Consider the following 18353-nt stretch of genomic DNA (forward strand, 5'->3'; position numbering starts at 1 on the left):
GACAAAACCCAAGAGAGGCCCCCCCTCCCATAGGAAAGACGGCTCTCCAGCTCTGATCCTGCTAGATGGGGGTTCCACGTCTCCTTTTCCTGAGAGGGGAAAGAAACTTTACATTTGTGTTGTGCTTATTTACTTCCAGGGAATTTCATGGACACTGTCTCATTTGAGGAAGGAGAAAATTGAGGCTGGTTGGGCTCCACGGGATCTGCCCTTGTCAAGGATTTCCAAGGGGTCTGACTCCAGGGCTTGGAGTGGGTTGGCTCTGAAAAATGCGGGTGGGAAAACCACTATAATCGTTACTGATAGCACAACAGTGAGACATGTATTTAAAATCCCCTTCTACCAGCCTGAGGTAGCAGTAAGGTCAGGGGGATGGTTTTGAAGGCTTCTGCTTGTAAAAGAGATGTTTATTCGCAGACATAGAAGGTAATCTGTTTGAAATGTCCTTGGAAAAGAATTTTAAGTTGTCTGGGTTGTCCAAATATTTACTCTAGAAGTTTACAAAAATCAACAAACTGTTTATTAAATATTATTAACACTAGCATAGATCTTTAAAAGTTACGTTCCTATATCAAGTTACATTTTTATGAACTATATGTGTGGGGTTTTTTTTGTTGTTTGTGGTCTTTTCAAGTTTATTAGGCATCGGGATATTTTACTACTTTAAATTATTTTAAAAGTTTATAATAATTTTATATGTTTGTTGCCATGTAGAGGATTAATTTAATAACAATCTGTAGTTGGAAAAACAGCTTGCTATTTATAATATATTTTATTGTAAACAGCTCACTGTTTGGCTGCCAGAGCTTTGCCCATGGTGTGCTGAGGTTGGCACAGGGGAATCTGGTGCTCTTTGGGCTGGACGAGGCCTCTCCAACGCCATCTCTGGCTCCAGCATCATATTATTCTAGAAATGGGAGTGTCCTTTGGCGCTGTCGGTCACCATCCTTTCCTTGGTTTCTGTCACACCATGTTAGCTTGGATTTTCTCTGATTTTTCTGATTGCTCTTAAAAAAAAAAAAAGACTCCTCTCTGTATTCCTCTTCCTCTGCTTAATTTTTACGTTTATTTTGTAAGTATTTATTGAAAAACACATATATGTATATAAAGAAAGTATTCAATGAAAGTAAAGGTCTGTCCCTCAGTTCCTTAGACTCTGAATTTGGTTACGTGTGTGTGTGTGTGTGTGTGTGTGTAAACTATACAGGATATATATATGAGCGCACACGGCATGCACAGACACTGTGTTCTATGTGTTTGTATATATAAGTGCTATCGGACCACAACATTGAGTTACTCACTGTTTCACTCACCACTGAGCAGCTAGTACATAGCAGACTCTGTTCAGGACAGGGAATGAAGTAGATGAATTTCACAGAGTTCATATCCTGTTGGGAGGAACAGGCAACTTGGTATTTTAGTGTCAGATAATATTCAGTATGAGAGATGCCTGAGAATTGAAGCGTGACAATGTGAGAGGGCAGAGAGGTGATATTATATAGGGCGACCAGTGCAGGCCTCTCTTCTGTGGGGAGGCGGTCTTTAAGTTCCGATGGCATCTGAATGACAGGGAGCCAGCCTGTGGAAGGTCTGTGGGAGGAGCCATCCAGGAGCAGACATAGCAAGTGACAAGCCCAAAATCGAGGATGACGCCTTAATACGCATTGTTATGCACCTTGCTTTTTCATTTAACATATATGACACATGCTTCCATGTCTGATCACACTTTTCCACCGCCTCCACCTCTTCCTTCTCCTTCTCTTTGGCAGCTGCACAGGATTCCATTCTAGAGGTGAACCACAGTTGATTTAGTCAGTCACAGGTTGGTATTTAAACAATTTGCAACCTTTTGCTGAGTCAGGCAGTGCCGACATGAACCTGTTTGAACATACATGCTTGCATGGGTGTCCTGCCTGCGAGCTCCCTGCAGCCATGCATTGGGCTCAGTGCATCACTGCAAGCCCACTGCCCGCAGGCCCCAGGGCTTGGGAGGAACTCAGCAGGTGCTTGTGGAAGCACCGCAGGCAGGTTTCTGGTTCTGTGGGGCACTGTCTTTGGCTATTCCTCCTGGGACAAGAGGAGGATGTGGCACCTGCTGGGAGGCTCTCCTTCTGTGGACATGTTTCCAGGTTCTTTTTCCTGAATCCGGTCCTTGAGCGCCCCCTGGTGGCACTTCTGATGCTGACACCTCCTGGTGCAAAGACTTCAGGGAGCAGAGCTGTCCTCTGTGGCCTAGCCCTGCCTGCTCTCAAGGTTCCCAGAGACTCCGAGCCTGTGGCTGACCGGGCCGCTGCCGCCACCACCACCGCCCCAGCAACGTGCGGATGGCAGTGGTGATCTCCCGGTTGCGCAGGCTGTAGATGAGTGGGTAGAGCAGTGGCGTGACGTTGGTGTAGACGAGCGCCAGCGTGCGGTCCAGCCGCGGGGAGTAGCTTGCCTTGGGCCGCACATACATGAAGGTGGCGCAGCCATAGTGCAGGAAGGTGACGGCCAGGTGAGATGCACAGGTGGAGGCGGCCTTGCGCCGGCCCATGGAGGAGCGCAGGCGACGCAGGGCAGTGGCAATGGCAACGTAGGAGGCCAGGATGAGCATGGAAGGCAGCAGCAGCAGCACCAGGCAGGCACCCAGCAGGGGCAGCTCATCCACATAGCTCCGAGTGCAGGCCAGGTGAAGTAGCGCTGTGATGTCACAGAAGAAGTGCACCAGCAGGCGGGAGCCACAGAAAGGCAGGTGGAAGACTGCCACTGTGAGCCCCACAGACACTGTCAGCCCCCCGAGACAGCAGGCCAGGGCCAGTCGCACACACAACCCAGGGGTCACCACAGCTGCATAGTTCAGTGGGTGGCAGATGGCTACATAGCGGTCATAGGCCATGGCAGCCAGCAGGAAGCACTCAGCCCCGCCCAGCGCCACAAACATCTGCATCTGCACAGCACAACCCAGGAAGGAGATGGGACTGCCCTTGCCCAGGCCTGGCGTGGCCAGGTCGGCCAGGGAGCGTGGTACCACCACCAGTGTGTAGCAGAGCTCAATGGCTGACAGCTGGCATAAGAACAGCAGCATGGGCGGCCTGCTGGGCACAGAGGCCACGGCCACCAGGATGAGCAGGTTCCCGCTCAGGGTGGCCAGGTGCACGGCCAGCAGCACTAGGAAGAGCACAGGCCTCAGGTGCGGGAACTCAGAGAAGCCCTGAAGGAGGAAGCCTCGGGGCATGGTGGCATTGCTGGGGCTGTCCATGTACCTGCCCTCCCAGAAGCACCTGTGGGAGAGAAAGGAGGGAAGGGCAAAGCTTGTGGGGTGCCTCCCCCCTGGCCCTGCTGGTGGAGAGAGGCCCAGGGGGCAGTTAGAGGGTGGGAGGGGTGTCTATTTAAGGGACATATTGCAGATTTTCCTACCTCCTGGACTAGAATTCTTAGTTTCTTTCTCAGCATGCTCTTTCCAAAAAAGCCTTGATTTTAGGCCCCTTCCCTACAGTGCATTGCTCATGACCTCCATCTACAAAGAACTCTCTGCCATCAAACTGCAGTTACCATTCTGAGGGGCCCGTACGATGAGGGTGTCAGCCTCAACTGAGCTCCCCAAGGCAGGTTCCCTCCTCCCTGCCCTCTGCTGTCACTTGTGAGTTGCTCTCTGTGGTCTGTCACAGAATCACAGAGACATGAGGCAGATGAAGAAGTTAGAGATCATCCCCTACAACCTCATAATTCTAAAGAGAAAGATTAAGCTGGGAAGTGGTGGTGGTGAAGGGCTTAACTGCTCACAGAAAATTACAGAGTCTGCCTTCCTGAGGCTGATCCAGAACTTCTCACGACTCCGAATGGGGTCGTAAAAACCGTCACCGGGGGCCCTGGCAGGGTGGCTGTCTCCTGTAGGCCAAAAGGGTGCAGGTTCCCTCCCCAGTCAGGACACACACCTAGGTTGTGGGTTGGTCCCCAGTCTGGGTGCTTACTGGAGGCAACTGGTCAGGGTTTCTCTCTCACATGGATGCTGCTTCTCTCCCTCTCCCTCTCCATTTCTTCTCCACCTCCCTCTTTCCTTCCCCCTTGGTCCCCCTGTCCCCCTTCTTCTGTCTCTCAAATCAATAAGCACGTCCTCAGGTGAGGATTTTTTTTTAAAAGTCACTGGTTTCAGCCAATCCATACTGATGTAGTCTGAAGTAGCCCAGGTCTGTGCCAGGCGCTGAGGCAGACCCTCAGGGAGCAGGGGCTGTTAGTGGGAGGGCCTCGCAGGGTGCATCAGGAGCAGCCTGTCCCTAAGGTTTTCATGAAAAGCGATGTGTATCTGTTCTAACTCGCCTTTCTGAGTGAGCAGTGCATTCCCGATTTGCCAGCTGACTCACTTGCAGGCAGCATTTGGAAAACATTGATAACCTATAGGTCGGCTGTGCTTGTTAGAAACCTCTGCAGATCATGGGGGGCCGTGGAGTGCTAAGAAACTCAAGCCCATGCACACTGGGGGGGGAGGTTTGATTTTTCCAATCGTTATTAATGATATCTCTTACTTCCTCATATCTTTTTATTAATTTTCATGGGAAGCTGGACTATTACTCCTCCTCACTGACTTTGTGTCACGGCTCATAATCAGTGTGGGAGGGGCACTGTGCACAGCCGTTTTCCCAGAGAGGGCACCAGCAGTAAAGCTGAGTCAGGGGCACGGTTGGAGAAAGAGCTGGAAGGAATGCAGAGAATGTGGGTTTTGCTTGCTGGAGCTCCTTTTGGAGAAGAGAATTCTGAGGATTTATGTTTATCAGTGTCACCCTGTGCTTTTTCTTGTCATCCCAGGGGAGTGTCTTCAAACAGATGTTTGTGGGCTGAAGGGACATGTGTGGAGTGGAGCTCCGGGTGGGTCTCAGAGAGACGGAATCATTTCTCTTGTGTTTCAGAGCCCTCACCCTTTTTTGGCCACTCTTTGGTCTGTTGACTATGTGACAAACCTCTTTTTGTTGAGTGCCTCTTCCTTGCCAGGTGGTGTAGCCGCAGGTGGAGCAGGAGAGAAGCCCAGCTGTCCTGCAGGTCCGGGCAGGGTGACACTGCTGAGGGACCCACGGCAGCTCTCGTTTCTCTGCCTCGCTTGCCCCTCTCTACTCCCTCCTTCTAGGAGGCGCGGGTGGTAGGGGGCAGAGGGACAGTCCTTTTGCCTCCATGCCCGTACTGCACAGAAATGGAGGTGACAAGACAGGCCAGGTGAAGGCGACAATAACTGTACACTGAGCATGTACCCGTGTTTCTCCCAAGCCAGGCCACGTGAAGGGAGCCAGATGGGCCAAGTAAACCAAAAGGAGGCTCAGGAGGGTTTCTACTTGGTTTCGAGTTTTTAGGAGATTTGTCACAAACTCAAGGACCGTATTGTACAAATGTCTTTTCTCTGCGAGGATTGAGGGGGAACAGACACTTTCAAATCTTCAGTGATTTGGTCCATTGCAAACCCAGCTCCCCCCAAGTTGGAAAAGCTGCTAAGGGAGAAGAAATGCCCACGAGTTCTGCTGGAGCCCCTGCCACCCCCAGGGGCAGGAGGGCAGATACTCCCATTCTTCCAGGTGATTTATAGCATCAACAGTAATAGCTGTGCTAAGAGAGAGTGGCACACAGATGCTCACAAGGGCTGGACACATTTAACTGTCTTAATCCTAGCAACAACTGGATGAAGTGGGCCAACTCATACACTCCTCTTACAGATGAGGAAATAGAGGCCTAAAGAATTAAATGTCACGAGCTAGTGGTGAAGCCAGGTTTAATGGCCAAGCCCTTGTTGGTCAGTGGCCCAACCCACTATGTGTGGTCTCCCTTACATAGACCTCTCCCCCAAATTCTTCCCATGTAAAACACCCCCCACCCCACATCTGCCCCTGCCTAGAAATTAGCTGCACTGCCCCAAGGCTGAGGCCTTGCTGTCCTCGGATTTCCCTTTGCTGACATTTCTCTTGAGGCCGTGTGGATGGGAGCAGTAGTACAGATCATCTAAGATAGCAAACCTAAAAATAATTTCTCCTTAGCTCTGACATTCATCGCTGCTGCTGTTACTGTTCTGGCAGGTCTGCTTTGCTAATTGTGTGAGGCTCCATGGAGCACCCACAGGGTATCGGCTGGCCGGGCGCCCGGGACACCCGGATATGGCTGGAAGCCTTGCTGGGCTGGGGCCACAGACCTGCAGTTGGATTTCCACAGTGCAGAATAATTACAATTACCTGTCATGATGACGTTTTCTAAATCGATCGTTTCAGTAGTCAACAGAAGCACTTGTGAAGAGAGATGATGAATGAGGTGGGAGATCTGAGAGCAGACAGTCTGGCCCCGCCAGACCAATGGTCATGACCAGACCTCTGGCTCCCAGCCCCTGGACCCACCAGCATCCCTCATCCTGGCCGCCCGGCCTCTGACTGACAGCCATCCTGGACCTGTCCTCGGGCTAAGAGTTCAGGGCTGCTTATCCTGAAGAATGCACTTTGTACTCTAAGAACTGAACTTTCCCGTCTTCTCTGGAGACTTCTGGGTTTTTGCCTAGCTATGCTCCCAGCGTGAACACTCTAAGACCCTTGAATAAATGTCTGTCATTTGTTCCTAGCCAAGGCTCCAGGCACTCTTGAGTTCCTTCAGCCTATGTCAGAGCCCAGCTTCTGCAGCGTCCTGGCAGCCTTTGGGTCCATTTGCATAGCAGCTGACAAGCATAATTGCCATAATGACTCTTTTTCCTGTGTCATCAGCCTTTTGTTTGATTTGGGACAGATTACTCAAAACTTACTAACATACATATATTTGTGTTATTATGTAATTCAAATTTAGATTTGTTTTCAGCCTTTGAATGAAGACTTATTTACCATTTTCGCCCTAGCTGGTGTAGCTCAGTGGATTGAGTGCAGGCTGGGAAACCACAGGTCGCCTGTTTGATTCCCACTCAGGTCACATGCCTGGGTTGCAGGCCAGGTCCCCAGTAAGGAGTGTGTGAGAGGCAACCACACACTGATGTTTCTCTCCCTCTCTTTCTCCTTTCCTTCCCCTCTCGCTAAAAAATAAATAAATAAATAAAATCTTTAAAAAATACTTACTTCACATCTTCTTGCTATGTCATGCAAACTTACATGTTTTGGTGGCTTTGTTTCCTCATCAGTTTGATAATTTCTCTGCTCAGAGGAGAGAAGGACACCCTGTCAAAAAACCTGTCACCTCTGAAGGACAGGTTTTACTGTGGGCTCCCTCTTCCAACCATTTATACTCTCAGCCTCCACCCGGGACAGGCGCCTCTTTTCTGGCGTGCTGCTCTTGTCCTGTTGGCCGCTGCCTCTCACACGATCAAGCAGTCTCCCAAGTTCTGGACAACTAAATTTGGCAAGAGAGCTGTCAAGGGCTTCTGAAAGTCTAAATAAAAGAAATCCTTTCCTGTTTCTTGTGGGCATCTTTGTGCCCTGAAGCCATTTAAACAGATGTGATAGGGAATGTTCCTTACACAGACATTCTTGCTTTACCCCCCTTACGGTGTTTCCTGGGATATTCAGTGAGCCCGTGTTATAAAACTGTGAAGCCCTTGATACTTCATGTCTTCTCAGGAGCACTTTTTAAAGTGATGGTTATTACATGGGCAATATTTTACGTCTCCAGCTCCGGGTCAGTAGTACCTTACCTTGGGTTTTGCATTTTGGGCAACATTAGTTCTCCCGGTTTCCTGACAATCCAGAATTCCAACAATGTGTGTACTTGTGTGTTTACAGCCCCCTAAATAGTTGCTACCGTTCATTCTCTTTTCTTAAAATCAATCGTGGGATTGGGGCTTTGAGTGCAGTTTTGTCTTAGCCTCCTGCTCTCCTTTATTTTCATCTGAAGAGGAGCTTTGGCCTCACAGATCTAGGAGTCCTACCGACTTCCGAGCTTGCTCTCTGCCTTTGATGATTTTAAAGAAATCCTCAGCTGGAAAGAAGCAGCATCCATTTAAACTGATATCTCTGGCCCCGGCTTCTGCCAGAGGAAGAGGGATGCACTTCAAAAACAAGCGCTTGATGGACACCATCAGCATTGCCTGGCATAGAGACTGTCCCAGTTCTGGGACTCTGAAGGTCCTCTTTGTCACGCATAATGCATGGTCATTGTACTGTCCCATTTTGAGAAGTATTCTAGGCCAGAGGGTCAGTCAGTGTATCTACCTGAGAAAGTATTAGCATCTTTGCTCTGCAGGACACTAGTTCGTCTTCTGAATTTATTTTTTAAGATCAACTGTCGTTTTCCATGAAGTTAGTAGGTTTGAAGTACTGTTAATTTCTCAACTCCAGCTTATGTCACAAAGCAGGGAGAGGGTTCCCTCGAAAACCTCAAATGACCCTCCTAGTAAAAGATGCCTTTCTGTTTCTTGTTGGCCACAGACTGACAGCTGGGAAGTAAGGAATAGGGCAAGACAGCTGTTTGGGTGAGGGAATCAAGGCAATTCCAGTTCTGCCAGGGTGTTTTCATGATTCATTAAACTGGGGGAAAAAAAAAAACCCAAAACCAAACCCACTGGTGAAAAACTGTACTGATCTCCTGGGCCAGCACCCAGCAGGAGAGGGCACACTGGTGTCTTCCGAGCTGCCTCAGAAAGCCGCTGGCTCATCAGGAAGCCCTTCACCAGTGAGAGCTGTGTGCATGGTTTTGGGTCAGGAGCCCTTCCCTGTGGGATACTGTCTTCACCATCCTGCCACCTACCCCCACGTTTCCAGAATAGACTCCTGGGGTGCTGAGAAAAAGCAACTAATGACCAGATGAAATGAGATGGAGTGGACAGGGTTCAGTGGGCCCTGATGGTGGCCCAGGTCTCCTTCAAGGGTGGTGGCTACTACTGTGGTCGGTGTGGTTTAGGGCCTGGGGACTAGTGTTCTGGCCAGGAAGCAAGGACCAAATGGAGCCAGGGACAGTACTGGGACGGGAGGCTTTTCTGTGGCTGCATTTTTGTGTCTGGCGGAGATAAGTGATAGCCTCGGTCATCACTTCACGGATGTTGTCTGTTCTGCCAGTACCAAGGGAGAGATGACACTTTCCTCAATTCCCTTCTACCCAACATTCTATAGAAACAACACACTGCATGCCTAGGAGAAGCTCTGTTTACCCAAGGAGAAGACCGAGCCGTCTCACCTTTTTGGTTGGAAAAGTTGAGGCAGAAGAGACACACTTGGGCAAAGATATTGAATAAAAATAGCAACTGAACCTAAAAGTTCTAGCATCTGTATCTGCCTCATTTGCCTCACACCGTACCCCACCTAGTGCACCCCAGACTAAAGGATTCCATAAGTGAGAGTACCTTGAACACCATGTGCCCCACGATTTGCTGATGTGGGGTACCAGGTCCAACCACAGGAGGGCAGAAGAAATGCTTCTCTCAGAGGCAGTTAGCTCTGTGGGCAAACCTCATTGGGGAGTGTGTTCTCGCCTCATTTCCATGCTCCAGTCTTGGTATTTCCTTCCCTGCCCATGCACCCTGTAAACGCCAGGCTTCTCCTTACCTGGGAGCAGACTGAGGGATGGTGGGAGGTAGGTGGAGAGGAGACTCAGATCCTGGTGCCTGGAGGGTAGAAACGTCACTGGCAAAATGAAAAAGGGCATGCAGGAGAGTGTCAGTGGGCAGTTGTAGAGGTGGTGGAGGGCCTGAAATGAGAAGAGCTAGAGATGGGGAGGCCGGGTAGAGAGTGGGGCAGAGACCACGCCAAGGGTGCTTCTGCAGCAGTTTCTGGCTGGCAATGGCCGGCCGGTACTATAACCTTAGCTTGCTGCACGTCCCTGGAGAGGTCGGGAGAGAGGAGAGCAGCCTACTAGTCCTGCTTTTCCTTCCACAGGGAGGATGGGCAAGAGCAAAGGCACCTGTGATTAGTGTGCTCACTAAGCAACCCTCCTCAGGCTGGGAAACCTAGCTGGGACTTGGCACATGTCCAGTGACTCTCCTGCTGTCCAAGGAGAAGCAGCTATTCCCATCTCACGTGGCCACTGTCCAGAAGCTGTCTGCCCCACTGGCGCTGCACTCTTTCCCCAGAGTGCTCGTGGCTCCTCTCTCATCATAGCAACTCTCCCCTCTGTGTCCTGCACTGAAGTGTCAGTTGCCCAAGAGGTCTTAGACGGCTGAATTTGTCCAATGGCTAGAGCAGGGAGCTGGCTGGTGAGGTGCACGAATGAGTCTCCTTTCTAACTCTCACATGTGTGCCAAACCCAGGGAACTGCATTGGGAAATCTACACCAAGGGATGCTCCTGAGCCTGGAGTGTAAACCAGATGACTCCTGCCAGGGTCCTCTAAGTTTGGCGGCTGAAGACTTGCTCTTGAGTGTTTAGTTAGTATCCTGCACATTTGCGTGTATAGGCACACCAGCATTGTAGGGCTGTGAGGTCATCTGTTCTAATCCACTTGCTCATTCATTTATTTATTGATTCAACAATTTCATATTTATTGTGTACCTACTATGTGCCAGGCTCAGATCTCGGTCCTGGGGTATATAACTCAGGTGGCAAAACAGACCAAAAAAGAATCCTGCCCTCATGGAGCTTACATTCTAGGAAGAAGAAAGACACAAGACCCAAGTTAAGTAAATTGTATAGTAGATTTGAGAGTGATAAGTCCAGTGGAGAAAAATTAAGAAGGACAGGAAATGTGAGGAGGTCACAGGCAGTTTTAAATTGGGTGCGTGAGGACACCTGTAGAGGAAAGGTGGTATTTGATGCAAAACTTGAAGGAGGTAAAGAAGAGAGTCCTGTGGGTATCTGGGGGAAGAGCATTCCAGGCAGAAGCATTATGCAGGCAGAGGCCCTGAGTGGGGAGCAGGCCTGGCGTGTTTGAGGCCCAGGGAGGAGGCCAGTGTGGCTGGAGTGGAGGAAGGACAGAAGAGCAGTAGGTGAGGGCAGAAAAGTGGAGTGTGGCCAGCAGGGGGCGCCATGCAGGTGGAGTGTGAGAACTTTGCTTGTATTCTGTGTAGGATGGGGAGCCGCTGGAGAGGTGGAGGACTGGGATGCTATGGAAGGACCACTCTGGCTGCTGCATTGGAACAGACTGTAGGAGACCAGGGTGAGGGAGAATATGGTGCATCAGATTAGCAGCAGAAGTGAGACTGGTTGGATTCTGCACATACTTTAAATGTGGAACCCGCAGAACCTCCTGATGGATTGAATATGGGGTGTGAAAGAGAGGACCCAGAATGACTTTATTTTTTGCCTGAGCAACAGGAAGGCTAGAGGTGTTGGTGTCTGAGATGAGGCCTCAGCTGGAGCAAGCTGGGGAAGGAGAAGTTGTCAGAAGTTCAGTGTGGGGCATTTCAGTTTGGGACATCAATCAGCTGTCCAGATTGGTCCTCCTGATTGACACTTGGACAGGTGATCTGCAGGTCACAGACAAGATCCATGTTAGGGATAAAAATCTGAAGGTATGTATTGTAGGTGATATTTAAAGTCATGAAGCTGATGGAGAGATCATGGTGGGAATGAATATAGTTGGAGGAAGGAAAGGGCCTGCACACGGATCCCAGTGGTACCTGAGTAAGGAGTTTCGTTCATACAGAAGGGGAGTCTGGGGGGAGTCTGCAGTCTGTGTCTCCCAGCTGGCTAAACCACATACCTGTGTTCTGCCTCTCTCCCAATTTGCACATCTCCACCATCGTAGAATATTTACATGGAAAATGAGTCCGTGATATGTTAGGATGACTTCCCCTACTGATAATAAAAAGTTATTCAACCCCTACACAATTCTGCTACAGACCATGTAGAATGTAGAATCGTGGTCAGGTGGGAAACAGGGTCTGACTGTTCCCATGGCTCCTTCCTCATAAAGTGGGAGGAGCTACAGCAGAGGCTGAAGTGAGGGCAGGGCCTAAACCCCATGGAGAAGGCAGGAGTTGGAAACAAAATTCTGGGTTCTAAAATTCTAGGTTCTAATTCCAAATCTGCTTTTTATTTCTTATGTGTTGTTTAGAAAGTAATATACCTTGTCTGAGCCTTAGTTGCCATACTGAAATGTAAGAATAATACCACCTGTGTCTAATTGGCAGCTATTGTTTTGGCATTTTATTTCTAACAGCTTTATTGAGGTATAATTGAAATACAAAGAACTGCATACACTCAGTGTGCACAATTTGATTAATTCAGACCCATGCAAACACTCAGGATGCCATCACCACGGCTGAGGGAATGGGCACGTCCAGTGCCTCCCAGAGGTTTCCTTGGGTCCATCAGCCCCCCTCCCCGCCTCTCTCAAGAAGACATCCTCTTTCTTAATGATGCTGCAGTGCGCAATGCAGTATTGTTATCCACAGGCACGATGTTGTACAGCAGACTCTAGAATTCAGTCATTCATCATAACTGAGATTTTGTCCCCTGTGAGTAGCAACTCCCTGGTCCCCGGCCCTCAGCCCCTGGCACCCACTCCTGCAGTCTCTTCTTCTGTGAGATTGACTGCTTAGATTCCTCATCTGTGTGGAATTAAAGTGATGTCTCTCCCATCTTAAAGAAAAGCGTTCCTGATCCCAGTTTTTCACCTAGCTCCCATTTTTATGCAGTTGAAAAAACGTGAGCTGTCTTTGCTGTCTGTACTTCCTCTCCTTGCATTTTTCTATTTATTTTATATCCTCCCCAATTTGTAAAAGCACTTTATGGAGATATAATTGACATGTAAAATGCTGTTTTGAGATTTTCACTTTTGGAAAGATTTTGCCAGTTCTAAAGTGCTACGTAAATGTCACGTGCGTAGAAGATCCATAGTCAACATGTTTTCCAACACAGCACTCTACTGCGCCTTTCCCTGGCTCCGAGCTTTCAGAGGTAGGCTGCCCTGGCATTCTCGCCCTTTTCGTGCGCATACCTTCCCCGATAGGTAAGAAGCAATCGGGAAGGGACTGGGTCTGGGCTCCTCAGTGATCCGCGGACTCCGGACGAGATGGTATCGTACACAAACAGCCGCGTAGCCACGGTTCAGAATTTTGGAAATGGTGCCAGGAGGATCTTGGACACAATCTTCAGGATGCATCGGCCCGGACCTGCAGCAAAATGTACTAGAGGCAGGAGTTGGGAGTTTTACGCCTCGTGTATTTCTTGGCTGGGGTCTGGCTTTATTGAAAGAGTTGTGTCAACACAGGGAAGTGTCTGCTTGGCGGAGGGATTGCTCAGGTTGGCGGTGCCTCTCTCCCCTCTTGGAGAGTTGGTGCGAGTTTGCTCAGATGCGGAATCAGGTGGAATCTGTGTGTGCACGGAGACTGGAAATATTTACATCCTGCCCACAGTCGTGAGCCATGTGTCACCGGATTGCACGTGGCCTTGTGGGACCCCTGCTTAGGTTTACCACTCCTGTCCGACTGTAGCAGCGAAGAGGCTGCTTAAGTTGTTGGGTTTGACCAGTATCTGTGGCTCTGGTTATAAGGAGGAAAAGCTCATTCCTTTGGGGTCTTTGCACACGTTTGAGTAAAGTTATAGAAAATAGGTGATAGAAAACAGACAGTAGAGTAAACCTACAGTATCAATGATGAATGAAATTACAGTGATACCCAAAGGAAGTAGGGCATAGAACAGAAACCAACCAGAGTATAAGCACAATCTTAAGTTGACTCTCTGGAAATTCTAGGAAGATGGGTACATATTTGGAATTCTCATCAAAGAAACATTAGGAAAGATAGAATTGAAAAAAGGAAAACACAGAAATTAAAATAGATGTAGTAGAGATTAGAAATAATAGAAGAATATTATTAGAAGTACTTATGGATATAATACACGCATCTGAAAGTGAACGTCTAATTGGCCTAAGAAGAAACTTTTTATCCAAGAAAACTTGGATAAAATTGTAATTGTTAGTAGATGGAATTGAAACCAAAAAGATAACCTTTCTGCCCTTTGCATCACATCATGGAAAACAATTTTACAAGTGGACTTTACCCAAGTTTCAAGAGACATGTCATCCCCATTTATTAGAAAGTTTTTCCAAAAAATAAAAAAAAGAAAAGCTGCCCAACTAATTTTATGAGACTTATAAAGAAGATTATGTAAAAAGTACACACTAATCTAATGGATGACAGCATCTTTTAATGTTTTCCAAAGTAATTTAACTTTTTAAAAAACAGCATATTTTTACCAAGTGACAATGTTCCCAGAAATACAGAGATGATTCAATCTCAGAAAATGCACGAATTCACTATCACATTAGGTGACTGGAGGAAAACAGAATAATCTCAATATAAATGGAGAAAAATGATGACACTTGTTAGAAATAGAGGACTTTGTAACCTCAGAAAGCCTGTATGCAAAAATTCTACAACAAATGACATACTTAGTGGATAAATCTGAGGCACTACTTCTAAAGTCACAAGCAAGAAGCATGTGCTTGGTGTAAATGACACTTATCATAGTCCTAGTGATTCTAGCTGAAACCAAAGGAAAGAAAATAATAATTGTTTGCTCATGATATGATCATTTACATTTAAAATCCAAGAGAATTGTTCAGCAAATTAGTCACACTAATAAGAAAGCTCAGCAAGATTTCCCAATATAAGATGAGCATATAAAAGTAAATAAGATTCCTCTGTACCAGCAACAATCGTTAAAAATATAATGAAAATAAGATAGCGTTACAGTAGGAACACATGCCATAAAATATGGAATGAATTTAACAAACTGTGTAAGAGCTTTATAAGGAAAGCTATTAAACTCTAGTAAAGGACGAGAAATAAAACCCAAATAAATGTAAAAATATACCATGTTCATGAATGACTTTTCCTTATGAAAACGTCAGTTTTCTCTCAATTTTGGGATCAGTGAAATGAGTGGTCAATAATTACAACAGGAATCATGAGGCCAATTGGCATATCAGTTTTAAAGTATATATGGAAAAATAGAAGCCCCCAAACAGCTAATAAAAGTAAAACTTTTGAACTAAGGTGATGAGAAGATGAGTAACTCTCCGAGATATTGAGATACATGCAAAGCAATAATTAGTAAAATAATGACATTTGTGTAAGAAAGCTGGCATAAGGTACAGGATCGACAGTTCAGAAACAGATCTGTATTTTTATGTGAACATGGAAAATGACAGTGATTGCATCATGAATCAATGAGAAGTAATTTAAAAACAAATGTTTTCAGGGAAGTAGGCTCATTAGATGGGGGGAAGTGAACTAGTTGCTCCACATATACCCAAAGATGTAAAATATACAACCTGTAAGAGAAAAGTGATGGATTTGAGTACATTAAAAATAAACATTTTGGTTAACAGAGGACAATATAAGTAGAAATAATAGTGCAGGAAGTGATACTTGCATCATTAATAACAAAGAATCAGGAGTCACAGAAGGAGACAGTACTAATTAATTAAAGAATGAGAAGAAATACGGACAAAGCTATGAAGTTGTTCACGAAGAGGCATTTGAAAGAGATTCTCAGCATCATTTTCAGTCGCAGGTGAGTAACATTGAAACAACCATGGGATCTTTCTCCCTTTTTTTCCTCTAATGTCACCGCTGTGATGTGGATACTCGGCCTTTACTTTAACCATTTCTTCACATATGCCAAAGGATCTAGTTGTCTTTCATCAGAAACAAAAGCAAAAGTGCCGTGTTTCTCAAGAGATTAAAAAAAAGCAAAGAAAGCACTCATCAGATGAGGCATGACTACAAGAAAAGACTTGGGAGAGGAGCCAAGCAGGGCCTGCATGCAGGTGGCACAGACCGGCTCCCGAGTTTACCTTGCATCGATTCCAGCTTCTTTACCACGCTGTGCTGAGCCAGGGGTTAATACCTTCCATGGTAACTCTGTGCAGTTTGTTGGGAGACATACCCCCTGACGTTTCTGCTCCTTGTGTTCTGAAGTTCAGTGTTAAATAGAGGCGACACCTTTTGAACTATTGTTGTGTTTCAGTTTGTGACTTTGAGGCTACGCCTTCCACCTCAGCCAGATGGTTGAACACCTTCAGCATCCCACCTGACGCTTCCAATACGAAAACAACTAGGAAGTGAAACAAGGACCAGGGATCAAACCCCACAACATAGGTATGTGCCCTGTCTGGGAGTTGAACCCATGACCTTTGTGTCCATGGGAGGGCACTCCAACCAACCGAGCCACACCATCCAGGGCTACTTTTACCGTCTTTGATGATCTATCATAATCAAGACTGAGCAATGTGGGGATGGGGGCAACATTTCCAACCTCCTTGAAGTCATATAATTAGTTCCTTGAATGAAGCAATACCGCTAACCTCATCCCTGATTTTTCTGTCCAAATTCTGCATTTTTAGTGACTTTACCACTTACATTATAACATACTAACCATACTTTCCATCCTTGACTATTTCCACCCCTTTTCTTGATTAGTAGCAAGGAGATGCTTCAGCTTCATGACCAAGTGCCAACCCCCCTCTAAAATGCCATCTACCAAATCCTTTAACTAGTGTGCCCTTCTTTGTGTAGTGTGAGTGCTACTTACTCTAATTTCACCCCTTCTACAGGCTTCCTTTCTGACCAGACACCTACCAACTTCAAGTGAGTTCCCACAGATGCTTAATAATAACTGTTCCTCTGCTGGTGAAATTGTCATAGCATCTCTTCCAGCCAACCTTCTTCTGTTTTTCTCCAGCTTACTTCCACTCCCTTCATTCTTTTTTTTTTTGATATATTTATTGATTATGCTATTACAGTTGTCCCATTTCCCCCCGTTCACTCAACTGCATCCTGCCCCCCCTATAGTTCATGTCCATGGGTCATACTTATAAGTTCTTTGGCTTCTACATTTCCTACACTATTCTTACCCTCCCCCTGTCTATTTTCCACCTATCATTTATGCTATTTATTCTCTGTACCTTTCCCCCTTTCTCTCCCCCTCCCAATCCCCTATTGATAACCCTCCATGTGATCTCCATTTCTGTGGTTCTGTTTCTGTTCTAGATGTTTGCTTAGTTTTCTTTTGTTTTGGTTTTAGGTGTGGTTGTTAGTAACTGTGAGTTTGCTGTCATTTTTACTGTTCCTATGTTTTATCTTCTTTTTCTTAGATAAGTCCCTTCAACATTTCATATAATAATGGCTTGGTGATAATGAACTCCTTTAACTTGACCTTATCTGAGAAGCACTTTATCTGCCCTTCCATTCTAAATGATAGCTTTGCTGGATACAGTAGTCTTGGATGCAGGTCCTTACCTTTCATGACTTGGAATACTTCTTGCCAGCCCCTTCTTGCCTGTAAGGTCTTTTGGAGAAATCAGCTGACAGTCTTATGGGAAGTCCTTTGTAGGTAACTGTGTCCTTTTCTCTTGCTGCTTCTAAGATTCTCTCCTGTTTAATCTTAGGTAATGTAATTATGATGTGCCTTGGTGTGTTCCTCCTTGGGTCCAGCTTCTTTGGGACTCTCTGAGCTTCCTGGACTTCCTGGAAGTCTATTTCCTTTGCCAGATGAGGGAAGTTCTCCTTCATTATTTGTTCAAATAAGTTTTCAAGTTTTTGTTCTTCCTCTTCTCCTTCTGGCACCCCTATAATTCGGATGTTGGAACGTTTAAAGGTGTCCTGGAGGTTCCTAAGCCTCTCCTCATTTTTCCAAATTCTTGTTTCTTCATTCTTTTCTGGTTGGATGTTTCTTTCTTCCTTCTGGTCCACACAGTTGATTTGAGTCCCAGTTTCCTTCGCATCACTATTGGTTCCCTGTACATTTTCCTTTGTTTCTCTTGGCATAGGCTTCACTTTTCATCTGGTTTTCGAACAAACTCAACCAATTCTGTGAGCGTCTTGATAACCAGTGTTTTGAACTGTGCATCCGATAGGTTGGCTATCTCTTCCTCACTTAGGTGTATTTTTTCTGGAGCTTTGAAGTGTTCTGTCATTTGGGCCTTTTTTTTGTCTTGGCGCTTCTGTTACTTAAAGGGGCGGAGCCTTAGGTGTTCCCTGGGGCGGGGTAACGCTGGTTACTGCTGGATGATGCTGAACGTGGGGGAGGGGCCGACAGGGAGCAATGGCCGCTTGCTCCACTCTCCACCGGATTACAGTCACTCCCTCAGCTACCCACAATCAAACTGGGCCCCTTTGGTGCTGGTTCCCGAGTGGGTGGGCTTGCGCATGCCCTAGGCCCCTGTGGGTCTCTCCAACGACCTCTCCTGTAAGGCTGGGAGTCTCTCCTGCTGCCACCCCAACCCCCATGGTTGCTTTCAATCAGAGGACTGAGGCTTTATTTCCCCGTGCTGGAGCCCTGGGTTATGCGGTCTGTTTCACTCCCCACTGTTCTTCCCAGTTTATCTGTGCGCGAGTGTGGGGCCGCAGTGTCTGGCAGTGGTCGGGCTGCCTGCCCTGTTGGTCCCACACTCCACCAGTCTCAGTCCCGCCATGGCCAGGCCAGTCCTCTCCGCGCCAGCTGTCCATCTCCGCCCCTCCTTCCGGTCTGGATGTGTGTTTCTTTTTTATCT

General features: G+C 47.0%; 1 protein-coding gene across 1 annotated transcript; it reads right to left on the reverse strand.

Annotated features, from left to right (window-relative positions):
- Positions 1-2248: 2248 nt before the first annotated feature.
- Positions 2249-9757, reverse strand: LOC128781276 (olfactory receptor 10AC1). The gene is made up of 3 exons (XM_053927395.1): positions 9462-9757; positions 4935-5151; positions 2249-3260 (listed from the first exon to the last, which is right to left on the reverse strand). The coding sequence occupies exons 1-3, from the start codon at positions 9559-9561 to the stop codon at positions 2249-2251; spliced, it is 1329 nt and encodes a 442-aa protein (XP_053783370.1). The 5' UTR covers positions 9562-9757.
- Positions 9758-18353: the final 8596 nt, after the last annotated feature.

The sequence above is a fragment of the Desmodus rotundus genome, chromosome 6 (genome assembly GCF_022682495.2).
Source record: "Desmodus rotundus isolate HL8 chromosome 6, HLdesRot8A.1, whole genome shotgun sequence".
Classification (NCBI taxonomy): domain Eukaryota; kingdom Metazoa; phylum Chordata; class Mammalia; order Chiroptera; family Phyllostomidae; genus Desmodus; species Desmodus rotundus.

What these genes read in the sequence shown, in the direction of transcription:
- LOC128781276 (XM_053927395.1), bottom strand. Translation starts at nt 9,561, where the DNA reads ATGCCCTTTTTCATTTTGCCAGTGACGTTTCTACCCTCCAGGCACCAG. An exon ending in ATCCCTCAGTCTGCTCCCAG is followed by an intron (nt 5,152 to 9,461) that starts GTAAGGAGAAGC and finishes ATTTCTGTGCAG; the next exon opens with TACGGGCATGGAGGCAAAAG. An exon ending in GAGGCACTCAACAAAAAGAG is followed by an intron (nt 3,261 to 4,934) that starts GTTTGTCACATA and finishes TCTCTCCCACAG; the next exon opens with GTGCTTCTGGGAGGGCAGGT.